The sequence below is a fragment of the Ornithorhynchus anatinus genome, chromosome 11 (assembly GCF_004115215.2).
Source record: "Ornithorhynchus anatinus isolate Pmale09 chromosome 11, mOrnAna1.pri.v4, whole genome shotgun sequence".
NCBI classification, from domain to species: domain Eukaryota; kingdom Metazoa; phylum Chordata; class Mammalia; order Monotremata; family Ornithorhynchidae; genus Ornithorhynchus; species Ornithorhynchus anatinus.
The window spans coordinates 31,327,914-31,346,129 of record NC_041738.1 but is presented as its reverse complement, the minus strand read 5'-3'; the positions used below and the strand labels follow the sequence as shown (position 1 = coordinate 31,346,129).

At 45.7% G+C, this 18,216-nt stretch overlaps 1 protein-coding gene and 1 non-coding gene across 2 annotated transcripts in view; one reads left to right on the top strand and one right to left on the bottom strand.

The window, feature by feature from the left end:
* PEPD (peptidase D) overlaps positions 1 to 18,216 on the top strand; it is a 283,243-nt gene that overhangs the window by 206,513 nt on the left and 58,514 nt on the right. The window contains exon 12 of the mRNA XM_001509616.6: positions 8,534 to 8,682. Within this exon, the coding sequence (XP_001509666.2) occupies positions 8,534 to 8,682 (149 nt within the window). The remainder of the gene's footprint in view (positions 1 to 8,533; positions 8,683 to 18,216) is intronic.
* Positions 16,744 to 16,884, bottom strand: LOC114815342. Its single transcript, XR_003763105.1, has one exon. It is a non-coding gene; the product is annotated as a small nucleolar RNA SNORA7 (small nucleolar RNA).

Below are 18,216 nucleotides of genomic sequence, written 5' to 3'. Positions count from 1 at the left end.
AAGGCAAGGCAAGCCCATGCTCTCCCTCCTCAAATCCAACACACAATTACTCTCCCCTGGTTCAAAGCCTTATTGAAGGCCCATCTCCTCCAAGAGGCCTTCCCTGACTAAGCCCCCTTATCTCTTCTCCCACTCCCTTCTGTGTCACCCTGACACGCTTTCTTTATTCATCCACCCTCCCAGCCCCACAGAACTTATGTACTCATCTGTAATTTATTTATATTGTCTGTCTCCCCCTCTAGACTGTAAGCTCACTGTGGGCTGGGAATATGTCTTTATTTTTATACTCTACTCTCCCAAGTGATTAGTATAGTGCTCTGCACACAATACGCCCTCAATAAATATGATTGACTGATTGACAGACTGACTTTAAGACTATCCTAGGGAGTAAAGCTCTGAGCTAGGGACAGTCCATGTCCATTTTCACCCTGGCCTTGAATAGCAGGGCTCTGAGGCAGAGAAATTTTGCTGTCCCATTCAAGTCTGTGGGGGAAGGAAGTTACTTCTTGGGAAATCCTTGGCTGTTATTCTGTAGAGATGAAGGGGCACACTTCTGGCATATTGTCTTTGTTTCTGGATATATAGTGAAAGGGAATGTACCTTAGCTGTACCCATTAATGACTTTTAAGAAGAAATCAACCTTCTCAAAGGATCTCTTGTTTTATTCAGACCTCATGCTTGTTTAATTTTCATAATGCAAATTTCGAGGAATTGGAGGCAGCAGACTGGAGTGGCAAAAGTTTTGGAAAACAAATTAGAAGGGATGGCACCTGGGGTAGCTGCTGATGCCTGGGTCTTGGACCAGTTTCTTGCTCATGAGTGCAAGCTTCTTCATCTTTTAATTGGAGCTCAAAGGACCTGCCTCTTTATCCTCCATGCAAGAATGTCAAGAGAATGAATGAGATGGAACTAGACAGAGTAGCTCAAGCTTCTGGAGGGAGAGTGTTTATTTTCTAGTTACTATTCATTATTGTTGTTGCTTATTGTATTTGTTAAACTCTTCCTTGGTGCCAAGCACTACACTAAGCACGGGGGAAAGATCGGGCTATTGAGTAAGATATGGTCTCTGACCCACTGGGGGCTAAGGATTGAAGGGCTGGGGAAGGACAGATATTTGGAGAAAAAAGTAACTGGAATAATTCAATCAAGAGCAAATATCTTGCTCCTAGAAATAACTGGGGAAACTCAGTCAGGAGCAAATGGGAAGTAGTGCGGTCTATTGGAAAGGGCATGGATCTGGGAGACAGAGAACTTAGGTTCTAATTCTGGTTCTACCACTTACCTGCCTTATAACCATGAACAAGTCACTTAACTTCTCTGTGCCTAATTTTCCTCATCTGTAAAGTGAAAATTCAAGACCTGTTCTTCCTCCCATTGTAGATCTCGAGCCCCAGGTGGACCAGCGACTAAATCCAACCTAATTATCTTGTATCTACCCCAGCTCTTAGTACAGTGCTTTGTGCTTGGCACATAGTAAGCACTTAACAAATGCCATTATAATCTACTAGTATTCCATCTCTACATAATCTAAAAATGCAGGTATTTTCAAGTATAATTGCCTCTAGGTGAGCTAGAAGTACCCCATAGGTATTTGACTGGCTTCTAGCTGCACCACCTTCTAAATGAAATAAAATGTAGATTATATATAATCTCTAGTTGTCTGAGTAGGTCAGGTATGCAGGTATGTGGAACCACTCCAGAAGCTGACCTGGTACAGTAATGGGTTTTACTCTGATGAGCTTCAGTTGTTCCACTGGCAAAACTTCTCTGAACATGTCCTGGAATATAGCTGCCATTGTCATTATCATACAAATACACAAACCCAGAGGTTTCATGCTGGGGTAGAATAGTTATTGATCCTTGAGTTCCTGCCAAAGAGAACTCATCTGGCCTCTATTTTTCAGGTAAAAGAATCTGAAATTACCACCCGGGCAATACACACACAGCACAGTCAGAATGTCTCCACGGTGTAGCGGGTGTTTTTAGAGGCTGCTCTAGAATTATGCATAATCTTGGGCTGGGGAGAGAAGTCTGTTAATGAAGAAAACAGCTGAAAGCCCTAAAATCCATATCTCTTGAGATAGTCATAATTGCATAGGCTCCACTAGAAAACCGACATCAGCAAATAGCTAGCCCTGTCACATATGGAATAAGGGCGACGGTTCAAACGCCAAGGGTCAAGACCAGGCAGAGGCTCGAAGGGAGAATGTACAGCCTTGGAATCAGGATCCGGTGAGCCCAGCAAGTTAGTAAGGATGAAAAGCTTTCCTGCCGCATTTTGAAGCCTGCTGGAACTGGCCCAAGATCTTATCAGGAAGGGCAGTGGGCTCAGGGGTTCCTGTCTGTTTGTCAGAGGGCAAGGACCACCCCTGCAGAACCTGCCAGCCGTCGCTGCCTCACTCGCTGCCTCTGGTGACTGCGGGGTGGTTAATGATTGGCGGCTCTCCACACACTGCAGGGTGCCCCCGGGATCTCGGGAATTTATGAGCTATTTAAAACTCTTCCCTAGAGGTTAGGAGACTTTTCATTGATTCTAGGAGTCCCTTATAATAATTATAACTGTGGTGTTTGTTAAGCGCTTACTATGTGCCAGGCAGTGTGCTAAGCGCTGGGGTAGATACAAACATATCAGGTTAGACAAAGTCCCTGTCCCACGTCGAGACCGTAAGCTCATTTTGGACAGGAGTTGTGTCTGTTTATTGTTATAGTGTACTCTCCCAAGCATTTAGTACAGTGCTTTGCACACAGCACTCAATCCAATTGAATGGGGCTCAGAGTCCTAATCCCCACTTTACAAATGAGATAACTGAGGCTCAGAGAAGTTAGGTGATTTGCCCAAGGTCACATAATGGACAAGTGGTGGAGCTGGGTGTAGAACCCATGACCTTCTGACTCCCGGGCCTGTGCTCTTCTATCCACTACACCATTATGGAAGGGAATAAGCCTTTTCAGAAACAACAAGGTACCACTTATAGCAGTGCCTTTTCCAACATCTACCTGTCTCTCATCTAATTTGTGTTCTCTCTCTAGCTTCAGCTCTCGGTGTCCATTTTCCAGAGAGGGAAGTGGATTCAGTAAAAGCACCAACAGTTGCATCTAGGAAATGACAGTCAATGCTTCCTCTTTCATTATGGATTTTTCGGCCTTGTCATCCTTCCCCTGCAAGCTATTATAGTCTGCTTTCCAAGAGTTCTGCCCCATACTGGATTTTGATAGGCAGAACTGGGACCAGATGTGTCTACCCCAGACATGTACTGGGTTTGAAGAGGGTGGCTCTATTTAAGATGGCACTAGATCCGCTTTCACGGGATGGATGCACTCTGACTTTTAGTGTCCTACTGGTTCATTCATTCATTCAATCATATTTATTGAGCGCTTACTGTGTGCAGAGCACTGTACTAGGCACTTGGAAAGTGCAATTCGGCAACAGATAAAGACAATCCCTACCCAACAACAGGCTCACAGTCTGAAAGGGGGAGACAGACAACAAAACAAGTACATAGGCATCAATAACATCAAATTAGATAAATAGAATTATAGATATATACACATCATTAATAAAATCAATAAAATAAATATGTACAAATATACACAAGTGCTGAGGGGCGGGGAAGGGGGTAGAGCAGAGGGAGGGAGTAGGGGCGATGGGGAGGGGAGGAGGAGCAGAGGAAAAGGGGGGCTCAGTCTGGGAAGGCCACCTGGAGAAGGTGAGCTCTCAGTAGGGCTTTGAAGGGGGAAGAGAGCTAGTTTGGCGAATGTGAGTAGGGAGGGCATTAGAGGCCAGACATAGGACGTGAGCCAGGGATCGACGACGGGACAGGCGAGAACGAGGCACACTGAGGAGGTTAGTGGCAGAGGAGCGGAGTGTGCAGGCTGGGCTGTAGCAGGAGAAGGGAAGTGAGGTAGGAGGGGGCAAGTTGATGGAGAGCTTTGAAGTGAGGAGCATTTGCTTCATTTGAAGGTTGATAGGCAACCACTGGGCATTTTTGAGGAGATGGGTAACAAGTCCAGAGCATTTCTGTAGAAAAATAATCTGGGCAGCTGAGTGAAGTATAGACTGAAGTGGGGAGAGACAGGAGGATAGGAGATTAGAGAGGTTTAGGCATAGTCATTGAGCGGTCAAGCCCTTCAGAGGATTATGGGAGCCTGAAGGTGGTGTCTGCCCCAGGACAAGCTGAGGGATCTCTGTGTGTGACAAGAGTGGAACAAGTTGTCAGGTCCCTCTTGGGAGCAAAGTTCAGCTTGTCGTTGTGGTGCTCTCTTTCAGTGCCTGCATCCCCCTCACACCCCCAACCAGCATCAGAAAAACATTTCTCCCCCTGGGCCCTCCTAGAGAGATCAAGCAGCAGTACTGAGTGCCCCTTACCTTCTCTTCCCATTTCCCTGCTTCCCTCTCTCTCCCCAGCTCCCAGCCTGCGGCTGAACACTTTTTGAGGGAAGCTAGTCCTTCTTTCTGTTTCAAGATGTCATTTGTAGCAGGGTTTCACGCCATCTAGTTTAAGCATTGGCAGAGGTTTTTCTATGCTGGGCCATTTCCAGAGGGAAGTGTTTGCTGTGAAATTAATTGTTTCTGTTTGTCTCCTTCTCTTCCTCCTCACACTAGATTGCAAACTCAGTATGGGCAGAGAATGCTTTTAACCTAATTTTCTTCATCATATATTCCCAAACACCTAGTATTGTGTTCTGCATATTGTAGCACTCAGTTAAATATTTTCAGTTGATGATGATGATGGTGACATCGGTGGGAGGGGGGAGTTCACACTGCACCTAGAGTATCTTTAAATCACTGCTTGGAAGCAGCTGCTACTGGGGCTTCTGGCTTCTGCAGTCAATCAGGGGAATTTATTGAGCACTATGCTAAGCACTTTTGAGAGGAACAGCCTGGTCTAGTGGAAGGAGCATGGGCTTGGAAGTCCGAGGACCCCAGTTCTAATCCTGGCTCTGCTGTGCGTCTGTTGCATGACATTAAGCAAGTCACTTTACTTCTGTGCTTCAGTTTCCTCAAATGTAAAATTGGGATTCACGGCCTGATCTCCCTCCTGCTTAGGCTGTGATTCCCATATGGGACAGAGACTGTGTCTGGCCTGATTAACTTGTATCTACCCCAGCGCTTAGAACAGTGCTTAATACATGGTAAGTGCTTAACAAACATAATGCTAATAATGACACAAGCTATCTGAGACAAGTTGAGCCCCTTTGCCACCTTTAGGGAGATTGCTTCCACGTTCTGTGTCCCAGGGGTGTGACCACCATTTGATCCAAGGCCTTGGAGATCAAAGACCTGCCCCTGATGCAAGGACATAGGTAACTTTGGTGACTTCTAATGACTCAGGACACCATTCTCTAGACTGTAAGCTGAATGTGGATAGGGAATGTGTCTGTTACGATGTTATATTGTATTCTCCCCGGTACTTAGTACAATGTTCTACATACAGTAGGCCCTCAATAAATATGATTGGTTGATTGATTCTCTATACTGTGGCCCAGGGTTTACCGATTCCTGGTCTGTGTGGGATGGTGGGAGGAAGTGTATGGCTTTTTTCCTGATTGCAAAGATATAGTGAAACACTTCTTCTCGGTCAGCCTGGTTTGTGACAGGATTCACATATTTGGTAGAGAGAGATTCAAATTGTAGTTCTCACAGGATGTAGGGAGTCAAAGATAACAGTCGAAACCATGAATTGTGATTGAACCATCCTTTCTGTGGTCTGGGGTAGAACCTCTTAGGGAAAGCCAAAGCCACTTTCCTCTTCTTTGAATAATCTCATAAGAGTGAGATCCCCATTCCATGGAGGCCTCTCTGGGCAGAGACAAAAAAAAAAATCCGAACAGGAAGAGCCATAAGATTCCACCCACCCGCAGAGAATTTCTCATTTTCCTCTCCCATCCTTCCCTCCAGCCCTGTTCCCCCCAGTCAGCGCAGAGCACTGTAAGCTTGTTGTGGGCAGGGAATGTGCCTGTTTCTTGTTATATTGTACTCTCCCAAGTGCTTAGTACAGTGCTTTGCACACAGTAAGCGTTCAATAAATACGAGTGAATGAATGAATGAGTTGGCTGAGGAGGCGTTCTCCCTATGTAGGCTCTTTCTCCTCCTGCCCTTACTGAAGGGTGGGTGCTTCTCGTCTTGTCCGAGACATTTGCAGAAAGGAGAGGAGCTGCCTTTTGGAGCATATCTGCCAACTCTGGACTCTCCCAAGAGCATAGTATAGTGTTCTGAATACAGTAAGTGCTCAATAAATGCCATTGATTGATTGATTGATTATGTCCTCCATCAAGAGACATCACCCTGCACCTGCAAAGTCCCAAGGCATTTCTAGCAGCTGAGCCTCATTTAAGAGGAGTGGGAAGCCAAGGCAGTTGGCTTAGTAAAGCCCAAGCTGGGATCCCTAATGGATGTTTCAGCAGCCACCAAGCCATATGATGTGACCCTCGGACTGTGTCCACTCGGATGTATATCAGCCACTGTGGACCCCTGGACCTCAGTTCCAGGGTAGTCCAGTTCCCTTCTGGAGGCAGGATGGGGAAAACCAAAGAGTCAGAATGTGATTAGCCAGTGAATGAGGAGAAATATTCCTTTTCCAAGAAAACTAGTACCAACATCAGGTAAATGAAACTCTCTTCTAGAATCTTCTGTACTTCACAAGAAATTACTTCAAAGCCTATGGATGAGGTAGGGGTGTATGTGCCCCCTTCATTCACTTTTACAGGTTTCCAAAGGACACTCCACCTGGACAACTCCAAATTCAGAAGCAATCGGTCAGTCGTTTTTATTGAGTGCTTACTGTGTGCAGAGCACTGTACTGAGCGCTTGGGAGAGTACAGTGTGACAGTAAACAGGCACATTCCCTGCCCACAATGAGCTTACAAAGCCCCCAGAAGACATTTCCACCCCAGACCGAGTTGTCGAAGCAGAACTCTTTCCCCTTTGGCTCTGCAGCAGTTTCAAGGGTCGATGGGTTCGAGGTTTAGAGCGCTTATCTTGACCCTCTCCCGGTATGAGTCACAGCGAGCGCTGGCTGCAGGGCTCGTGGCCAGTGTGGGAGGTAGGGGGAAGGCATCCTTGGGGAGCTGTGCATAAAGGGTTTTTTCACTGTGATTCTCCCTGGCCTGCAGCCTAGAAGGGCCGGGGGTCACACATAGGGTGTTCCAGGCAGGAACATGGGTCACACGTACACATTTCCACCGTTTTCGCTGAAGCCCAGTCGCAGTCTAAACAGAGGTATTCTGACAAACAGCCTCGTTCTAGGTGAACCCATGGGTTGGTTGGTCCAAATTCATACCCTAAAAATGCATTTGGGGGAGCAGAATTTGTATCATGTTTCTAGCCTTTAGACTGCATTATGGCAGTGGGGGAAGTGTGTTTGGTGGGTGTGTGTGTGTGTGCGTGTGTGTGCGTGCGCGCGTGTGTGTTGGGAGCAGGTTGAGGACTTGATAGTGCTAAAGGTGCTGGTGACTGGAGCTGACAAGCAGTGGGTCCCTGCCATCTCCCAGGGTTTTCATGCCAACCCGATCTGCCTAGGTGCAGGAGGATATGCTGGATTATCCTACCAAGTCCTAGCATTGTCCTCCTGCTCTCTGGTACTATGCAAATGGTGCTGTCCTTTAAACATGAACAACCTGTAAAGAAAGGATTTTCATAAAGATCCAGGAATGAAAGTGTTTGGGCAGATCGTGGAATTAGCTCACAGTTTTCAAAACCTTAGCATTTTTTCCCCCAGCCGTGGAATTTCCTTGCTGAAGCCACATGACTTCCTCCCCCGTAGACTGTAAGCTCACAGTCTACCCACCGGGATCATGTTCATCAACTCTGTTATGTTGTATTTTCCCAAGTGCTTAGTACAGTGCTCTGCACACAGGAAGTGCACAACAAATATCACTGATTGACTGGAAATAATGTTGGTATTTGTTAAGCGCTTACTATGTGCCGAGCACTGTTCTAAGCACTGGGGTAGACACAGGGGAATCAGGTTGTCCTATGTGGGGCTCACAGTCTTAATCCCCATTTTACAGATGAGGGAACTGAGGCAAGAGAAGTTAAGTGACTTGCCTCTCTATACATGGATTCTGTACTAATCGTAATCATATTGTTTTCATAACTCATAAAATTGTTCTCTTGGTCCTCCGTTTAAATAGAATTCCCCTGCTCTTGGAAAGTGATACTGGTAAAGGTGAACATGAATCTTAAGTGACTCTGGGATGTATGGATTCCCTGTCATAGGCTAGTCAACTCTATTGTCTTCCATAATGGGAAACCAGGTAGCATGAATTATCAAAACTCTTCCCCACTCTTGCAACCCACTGGAGCTGCCAACAGGGAATAGCAAAATGAACTGGGTTGTCTCACATTCTTTCCTTTGCTTTGACCAAACTTCAGTGCAGGAGCTGAGAAGTGGGGAAATGGGTATGGCAGGTAGAGGAATGGAGTACCTGGTTAATTCACAAATTGTAATCAGCCCTTAATGGTGTTTAAATGGGTACTTTGCTTCACCGTTTCTCATAGTTCACCCTCAAAATCTTTCTTTTACTCCCTCAGCCTGTTTGACATGGGAGGCGAATATTACTGTTTCGCTTCGGATATCACCTGCACGTTTCCTGTAAATGGAAAGTTCACTGCCGACCAGAAGGCCATCTACGAAGCTGTACTGAAGTCATGCCGCGCAGTCATGAAGGCAGTCAAACCAGGTAAAGTGATCCACAGAGATACCGGGAGGTTCTGCCAGATGGACAGAAGCAGCATGCTTTGTTGGAAAGAACATGGGCCTAGGACTCAGAAAACCTGGATTCTAATCTGCATCTGTTCTGGTCTGCGCATGACCTTGGACAAGTCACTTTACTTCTCTGTGCCTTACTTATCAGTAAAATGGGGATTAAGACTGTGAGCCCCATATGGGATGTGAACTGTGTCCATCCTGATTATCTGGTATTCATTGTCATATTTATTGAGCACTTACTGTGTGCAGAGCACTGTACTAAGCTCTTGGGAAAGTACAATATAGCAGTAAACAGTGACATTCTCTGCCCACAATGAGCTTACTCTCTAGAGGGAGGGAGGGAGACATCAATACAAATAAATGAAATGACAGATATGTGCATAGGTGCTGTGAGGTTGGGAGTCGGGGAGAGCAAAGGGAGCAAGTCAGGGTGACTTAGAAGGTATCTACCCCAGCAAATTGTACAGTCTGGTATATAGTAAGCGCTTAACAAATAACAGTTTAAGAAAAAAATGAGCAGAGCTCTGTTCTTTCAAAGGGGAAATGCTATGTGAGGTCATAAGAACAACCTGAGTCTCTCACTGTGAATTCTGTTTCCTTCTGCCTTGGAAGCTTCTTGGATTGATTTGGGGGCCAGAGAGAAGGCTTTATTGGGGAAAAAAATGGGCCTAGAGATGGAAATCAGGGTGCATTTTTTTTGAAAATGCTTGGAATATATCCTATATGGCAGCACCTTAACGGTGAATGGGTTTCAGTGGTTTTGGCACTTTTTTAATGGTATTTGTAAAGCCCTTACTATGTGCCAGGCATTGTACTAAGTACTGGGATAGATATAAGGTAATAAGATTGGACGCAGTCCATGTCCCACATAGGGCTAACAGTTTTGTTTTAATCCCCATTTTACAGATGAAGGAACTGAAGCATAGAGAATTTAAGTGATTTGCCCAAGGTCACACAGTAGACAAGTGGTGGAACCAGGATAAGAACCCAGGTCCTCTGACTCCCAGGCCCGTGTTCCATTAGGACAACACTGCTTCTTATATGATTCTTGCATATGATTTGAATAAGAATCTAAAGGCTTAAAATCTACTCAGGCATCTTACATATTTATTTCCCTATTTGTTTAAATAGAGAATTATTTAGAGAGGAGATGTGGAGGGATTTGTAGAGTTATGGGAAAGAGCAGGCAAAGTGGGAAGGGAGATTTTGTTTACATGTGCTATCAGACAACAAACAAAATGAGCAGTTTCCTCCTGCCCTTCCATGCCATGAGGGCAGAGGCTTTCTTTCCTAGCAAGAACAACTGAATGCATGAATCCTTTTAAATCCTGTGTTCACTCAGAGTAACCAAGAATTGTTCTCTGGCTATTATTTATGTTAATGTCCGCCTCGCCCTCTAGACTCTAAGCTCCTTACGAGCAGAGAACGTATCTGCTAATTCTGTTTTACTCTCCCAAGCGTTTAGTACGATGCTTTGCACGTAGTAAGCCCTCATTAAATGCCATTGATTGATTAATCACTATTCCATCTGGGACTGTTCCATTGCAGATTCCACTCAAATGGTTCCTTTTGTAGCAACATAATAGTTTTATGGAGAATGTAGTTTCAGACATCAAGGATTAATCTAGTCTCTTGTTTTAATGTCTTGGCCATTTCCAGCATCACACAATGAGTGTATGGCGGTTCTTCCCTCCTGCCAATTACCCAGTGTGGAATAATACTCATGCCAGCTTGTTCCAAAAGAGGTGGCCTAGCTGGTATTTGAAATGGAACAACAGAATCTCCAGGTTATCTATAATTGTTGCCTTTTTAGTAGGATCCTTCATCCCTCTGGACCATAACCTCGTTGTGGGTTGGGAACATCTGTCAACTCTGTAGTACTGTACTCTCCTAAGTTGTTAGTACAGTGCTCTGCTCTTCCCACCAGATGTTTTTTCCCCTTCGATATGTTTTATCCATCTTGGCTATGTGAGTTTCATTGTCTTTAGGTGAGGAGACAAGTTACTAAGTTTCAGGATAAAATGAATCATCACAATCCAGGAGGGAGGCCTGTTTATATGAAGAGGTTCTGGAATGGTTCTGTAGGTTGCCCTAAAGGTTGACTAGTTACCTGCAGGTAGGGGCCAGCAATCAGCATTGCCAGTGACTTGCCTGTGGTCCTGACTTTGATGCTACTGTTATTGTCTTTCCCTTGTGTATTACTTTCTGGGATTCAGAGTTTTCCATCACTTTGGTTTTCCATTAAATCTACACAACCTCTGGGGGTGCTTTAAAAGCAAGACCCCATGACTCCCTATAGGGGGTCCGTGCCTCACTTTTGGGTCTTTTTCCAGGTAGGTCAGTGTCGACTCCAAAGTTAGTGAATGGCGAGAGTGTGGAGGATGGATGTGAGGCAGCATGGGCACTTTATTTTAATTTCTGCCCTTGAATTTTATGAAAAATACCCAGAGAAGCATCCGATCACCTTCCACCCAATACCGCTAAGCTCCGCCGTTGTCTTCATTGAGTTCTGCAGCCATGGATTATCTGGGAGGGAAGAAATAATAATTTAATACACTGCACCTGAAAGTTAGGGGCCATGGCATGAGACCTTTGGAGCTCCCCTTTCCCTTCTATAATAGACCAGCTAACTAATGATATGGGACTGCACCTATTAGAAGCAACCGAGAAGCAGCATGGCCTAGTGTTAAGACCATGCTTGGCTTGGGAATTCAAGGACTGGGAGTTCTTTTCCTGGTACTGCCAGTTGCTTGCTGTGTGACCTTGGACAAGTGACTTAACTTCTCTGTGCCTCAGTTTCCTCAACTGTAAAGTGGGGATTCACTACCTGTTCTCCGTCCTGCATAGACAGTGAGCCCCATGTGGGACAGGGACTGTGTCCAACCTGATTAATTTGTACCTACCCCAGCTCTTAGAACAGTGCATGACACAAAGTAAGCATTTAACAAATACCATAAACAAACAGGAAATATCAAAGGCGATCCAAAACAGAGTTTTCAGATTCCACCCAAGTTTAAACACTGCCCTCAGGAAACTCAGCAAAGAGAGCCTCCATCACGTACAAAACCATGTTATTCACTTTAACTACATGGGGAACTCTGGGGTTCTCTTCCCTGACTTTCTGACCTTGGACTCTAATTCTGGGGGCACACTTATGTAGCTCAGGATTACTTTGGGGCTCCCCAGTGAGAAACCAGAGATGTTGAGATGCTCTGTTGAGAGATCGGCGTTCCCTGGGGGAAGTGAGCAGGGAAGGGACAGCCGCAGGGGGAGGTGGCAAGAATGGTTGGGCCCCCGGAGTTTAACTGATTGGACTGAGTGACTCTTGACTGAGTCACCCGCTCAGCACAGTGCTGACGGAACAGCCCCAGCATCTGTGCTGGCATCTGCCTGCCTCAGATTCAGTGGAACAGGAGGCTACATTTTAATTTACAAAGGTCCATGTGCTGCAGCATTTCACCCTGACCTCTGGCTTACTGCATCTCTCCCTGGGGAAGGTGGCTTAACTTGGCTAGGCGGGGGAAGGCCTCAGATTACTGGACAGTCCCCGGGGTATGTGATGAATCTGTTTACCCTCCTCGGACTCCCGCTGCCACCCAAAAGCTAGGATCTGGCCTGCCCGCTGGCTGGTGGCGGAAAGCAGGCAGAAGCCCGGCAGGGTCAGACAGCGGCAGTGCCATCCAGACGTGTGTTTAGTGCTGATCTTATTCAAGCTCCTCCTTCCTCATAAATGCTCAGGAGGTTTGTGGCCCTTCCAGCATTTCTGTCTGGCTTTTAACCCTCCTGCTCTGGGGGCTGGGAGACACCCTTGGCATTTCTGGGCCCGAAATCGCGGGTCAGGGAGGAAAAGGTATAATTGGGGCAACTGGCAGCAGGGAATGCTGCCCACCCGTTCTTCGGGTGGTGGGAATGAGTCGTGGCCAGGAGGTGGGGACTGCTTTGCTCAGGTGCCCAGGGGTCAGCCACGCTGGCATAGGTTTCTGGGACTTTCTTCTGAATGGGCTGTGAGCTGGTGAAGGGCTAAGGGTTCCCCATTTCATTTTTCCCACTTATAAAGTGATCTGCCCTAAGCTCCTTTGGTCCAAAGAGGCTCAGAATCAGTCGCTGAGAAACTGAGCAGTACGATTTGCTCAGCTAGTTACATGTAGTATCTACCATCAGCAGCAGTGAGGGTGTGCCCCGGTCAAATGGGAACTCCTATCTCCTTTGCGGTAGGCCTCAGTTTCCTCACATGTAAAATGGGGATCAATCCTACTCCCTCGATAGACTGTGAGCCCAATGAGGGACAGGGACTGTGTCTGCCTTGATTGTCTACCCCAGCACTCAGTACCATGCTGACCATATAGTAAGAACTTAAAAAAATGCTACAATTATTATTATTATTTGTTATTATAAATCCAGTTCCCCAAATTTAAACTGCGATGAAGAGTACCTTTAAAGGACGCAAAGCCACTGCCACCTCTTGGTACCACCCTGATAAATCCTTTGCCAGAATTTTGTTTCCAAGGCCAAATATGGAGGTACCGGTACGTATTGACGTATTGAGAAGCAGCGTGGCTCAGTGGAAAGAGCATGGGCTTTGGAGTCAGGGCTCATGAGTTCGAATCCCAGCTCTGCCACTTGTCAGCTGTGTGACTGTGGGCAAGTCACTTAACTTCTCTGTGCCTCAGTTCCCTCATCTGTAAAATGGGGATTAAGACTGTGAGCCCCACGTGGGACAAGCTGATTCCCCTATGTCTATCCCAGCGCTTAGAACAGTGCTCGGCACATAGTAAGCGCTTAACAAATACCAACATTATTATTATTATTGGTGTATTGGATGCATTAGTGTCACCTGGATTATCATCTTTTACAAAGCTGTTTCCTTCGATATACTTATGGTTTAAAGAACACCATTGTGTCCTGGTCGGTAGGTGCACTTGTGTCTTGAAAAGCCCGTTTCTGTCCTCTGGTAGATAAATTATTTGAAGACAGCAATCAGTCTTTTCCCTATTATGTATAACAAATAGGACTAGTCTAACGCCAGGCTCTACTGAATGTTCAGTAAACCTTAGCTTTCGGGAAAGGGGGGATTGTAAATTAGAAATCAAACGACATTGACAGTTCCCATTCATCATCCAGATTTTCTTTAGATGCAAATTCCTATCCCCCTCTAACTGGCCTACCACCCACTCTTAGAAATGTGCAACTCTGACTAAGAGGAGTAAAACATTGGAACTCTTCTGACTCCTGCATTCTTGGGACTACAGCCTGTCCTCATGACTAATAGCAATCCAATCCCTGTGTCCCAGGGAGGCTGAGAACCTGCAAGATATCCCACCTCTGAGTTGTCAACAAAGCAATAAGTCAGAGCGCATAGTCAGAGCCATCCCATAAATCACTGGGTTTTGATTTCAAGCATTTTCAATCCATTCCTTCCCCACAGCAGTTCCAACAGCTGCCCGAGCCGAGTCATCATTTGTCAATTTGATCTATTGACATGCTGTCTGAATACAGAATTGATGGAGCAAAATGGGATTTAGAGGAACAGACCCCCAATGCTATTTCTGCAAATCGGAGACTTTATTAAACGTTCTTTTATGACCCATATTTCCTGTCTACAACAATTACCCTCTTCTGTCATCTTCTTTGGATATGGAGTGGGAAGTTTGCCCAGATTTTCTGAAGAATTGTGGGATTGAAGTCAGTTTGTGGGTGGGGAACTGGAGAGTAGCTACAGAGAAGTGGTTTATAGATTAAAGTTTATCTGTGGAAATGATTACTTAAGGAGGCAAGAGTTCTTACAAGAGATTTCTTGGTTTCTTGATTTATTCTCTTTATTATCAGACAGGCTCAAGGTTTAGTAGATAGTACAACCATGCCCCCTCGCCGCCACTACAGACTCACTGCTAAGTGGGGCCATGGGTAAGGTCCCTTAACCGCTCTGGGCCATTGATAAAAGTAGATCTACTCAGTCCTCTCCCTGCCTTGCCCAAGGGGATATTATGAAGCTCATACCTTTGAAAGGCCTGAAAATGTCAGTGATTATTACAAAGCTAGGCACAAGTGTCTTCCTGCCACATTTCTGGATGGTGTCGTGGAGCCAGTGGTCCTGGGAAGCAGAATATCCTAAGTGCTTAGAATGTGGGCCTGGAAGTCAGAAGGACTGGGGTTTTAGTCCCAGCTCTGCCGTTTGTCTGCTGTGTGACCTTGGGCACATCACTTCACTTCTATGTGCCTCATCGTAAAGTGAGTTTTAACTCTTTAAGCCTCATGTGGGTTATGAGCTGTGTCCAACCTGATTACTTTGTATGTACCTTAGGGCCTGGACCATAGTAAGCACTTAAGAAATACCGTTAAAAAAATTCCCTGATCTCAACTTCATAAAAACCCACCTCTCCACCCCACATTCCCCCTCTTGCACTTGCACTAGGTTGCAGGAGTCGCCACTCTAACAGATCCAATCGGTTCACGTTCAGAAACTCACTCTGAAAAATGGTCCGAGATCAATCAGTGATATCTATCTAGTGCTTAACATATGCACAGCGCTGTACAAAGCACTGGCTAGAGTACAGTACAGTAGAGTTGGTCGACACGCTCCTTGTCTAGATGCCTCAGAGAGGGTGAGGGAAGAATGATTCTCCCAGTTCTCTAAGGTCAATTCAGGCATATTTATTGAGTGCTTATTGTGTGCAGACCACTGTGCTAAGCAAATGGGAGAGTACATTATAACAATAAACAGACACAGCAGATATGATCCACCTCAGACTACAATCTCCGGCAGAAACCGTTGGCACCTTCTTTCCCTTTTTCTCCTCCTCCTCAACTTCTATTCCATTCACAGCTCTTCAGGCCCACCTCCAAAGGGAGAGTAAGATGGTCAATGGCAATGCAGCTCGAGTCAGAGCTACTTTGTTCCTCAGAGCTAGTAGTTAAAGGTTTGATGAGATGGGGGGGTGGAAATAAAAGATTAAAATGAAGTTCTTGGATCTGCTATGGCTTTCCGTGATCCTATCTCCCTTGACCTTGATTTTTTTTCATATTTATTAAGTGCCAATTATGTGTCAAGCGCCATTCTAAGCGCTGAGATAGATACTAGTTTCTCAGTTGGACATAGTCCCTGTCCCACATGGGGTTCACAATCTAAGTAGGAGGGAGAACAGGTATCAAATCTCCATTTTACAGATGAGGAAACTGAAGCCCAGAGAAGTTAAGTGACTTGCCTAAGATCACACAGCAAGCAATTGGCAGAGCTGGGATTGGAGCTCCTGTCCTCTGACTCCCAAGCCTGGGCTCTTTCCCTTCAGTCACACGATTGTCTGAATCAGTGGTCCAGAGAGCTTGTCATGTCCAGCTGTATGGGGGCTGCACTGTGAAGGAGTCCTAAGGCCCAAATGCTATTCCATGAGCACCTCATAGGTCATAAGGATGAGACTGTCATTTTGCCCTCTTAACAGGGGCCCACTGGGAATCCATCACTGTGCTAAAATTAGCACCGCAGAGGGGAGGTTGAGTCAATCCAGTGGACCAGATAAGGGCCAGAAAGGGATTGGAACATTCCTGTGGGAGTAAAATGTTACATGTACACACACACACACACACACACACACACACACACACACACACTCTCTCTCTCTCTCTCTCTCTCTCTCTGTCTCTCTCTTTGTCTCTCTCTCTTTTTCTGAGATCTAGCTTGGCATCAGGGGGGAAATTTGGGGAATGAAGGAGAAAAATGACTGATGAGGAAGGTTTTGTCAGCAACCTCCATCTCACAGCCAGTTGTATTTATAGAGGGTTTTCTGTGTGCAGTACTCTATATTGAGCACATGTCTTGCTTATACTGTCAAGTCCTTTCTGACCCATAGCAACTCCTTGGACACATTTCTCCCAGAATGCCCCCCTTCCATCTGCACTCATTCTGTTAGTGTATCCGTAGAGTTTTCTTGGTAAAAATATGGAAGTGGTTTACCATTGCCTTCTTCCGCGCAGTAAACCTGAGATTCCACCCTCGACTTTTTCCCATTCCGCTGCAGCCCAACACAGGTGGGTTTTGACTCGTAGCAGATTGCCTTCCACTCACTAGCTATTGCCCAAGCTAAGAATGGAATGGGTATGCCTCTGCTTGACTCTCCCTCCTGTAGCTGAGAATGGTAGAGTACTGGAAACTCTCCAGGTGCAATCCTGGACCAAGGACCAAGTGCTTGGGAGAGTACAATATAACAGAATTGGCAGACGTGTTCCCTGCCCGTAGAGAGCTTACACTCTCGAGAAATGTACCTCTATATTTCCCCACCCTGAACTGTCCCCTAAGCTTAAAATAAAAAAAAGTTAATCCCCATGCCAGGATGGGTGGTAGAACCTCTTGGATTGGAAATGGCTGGATTGTTTTGATTTTACTTTACCTTATGTGATTGTGACATCCAAATCCTTGAAAAGAAATGCCACCATTTCAGTCTGCAGTCAGTTGGAAACATTTTGAGCATACTGGGCTCCTTATTTACTCACTAAAATTGTCCTGATATTATTGTCGGTGTTATCGTGTCTCACACAGAAAAACAGGATGGGAGAAGTCAGACTCTTGCTATAGGGGCTGTTTAGAGAAGCAGCGTGGCTCAGTGGAAAGAGCACGGGCTTTGGAGTCAGAGGTCATGGTTTCGAATCCCGGCTCAGCCACTTATTAGCTGTGTGACTTTGGGCAAGTCACTTAACTTCTTGGTGCCTCAGTTACCTCATCTGTAAAATGGGGATGAAGACTGTGAGCCCCATGTGGGACAACCTGATTCCCCTGTGTCTACCCCAGTGCTTAGAACAGTGCTCGGCACATAGTAAGGGCTTAACAAATACCAACATTATTATTATCATTATTTTTTATTGGGTGGGAGGCTTATATACTAGTCCTGAAGAGTGCAGCAACTTCAGAACATTTTAGTCTCCATGCTACATCCCAGGAAAATATTCATTGGGTTTTTATGTTCACCACTTGGGCCAAGATACACAAAATTTTGCAGATTGCACATCTAATTCCTTTTACCTTCCAAGCAAAAATAAATAAATAAGTGAAATAACCCCAAATTCCTTGTGGGTGGCCAAAAAATTCTGTTCCTGAAGCTTGAGAAATGACCCCAGTGGAGCGGTAACCCGGCGGAATATAAGAATGCAGCACACTGACCACAAGTCAGATCAGAGGACAGAGGGGGCATTTCATGCCATTGCCTAAGTAGCACGATTCCCCACAGAGAGGGGATCGATAGAAGAAGGAAGTCTTAAGTGCAAGGCCTGTTCAGAGCCAGCTGTGAAATTCACTCAGTTCTTCCGTAAAGCGTGTTTTCACTCCACGTTTTGGATCGAATGTTGTTGGGGGATTGGAAACTCTTTCTGGCATCAGTCAGGGCTTGCAAACTACAAAGCGAGTTTTCCCTCAATGCAGAATCCATCAAGATCGTAACTCAGAGTCACTGGAGAAGTGAGTATATGTCCCAGCTGGGGCACACTTCAGTGAAACTATAACATTAATAAGAATTCCTTG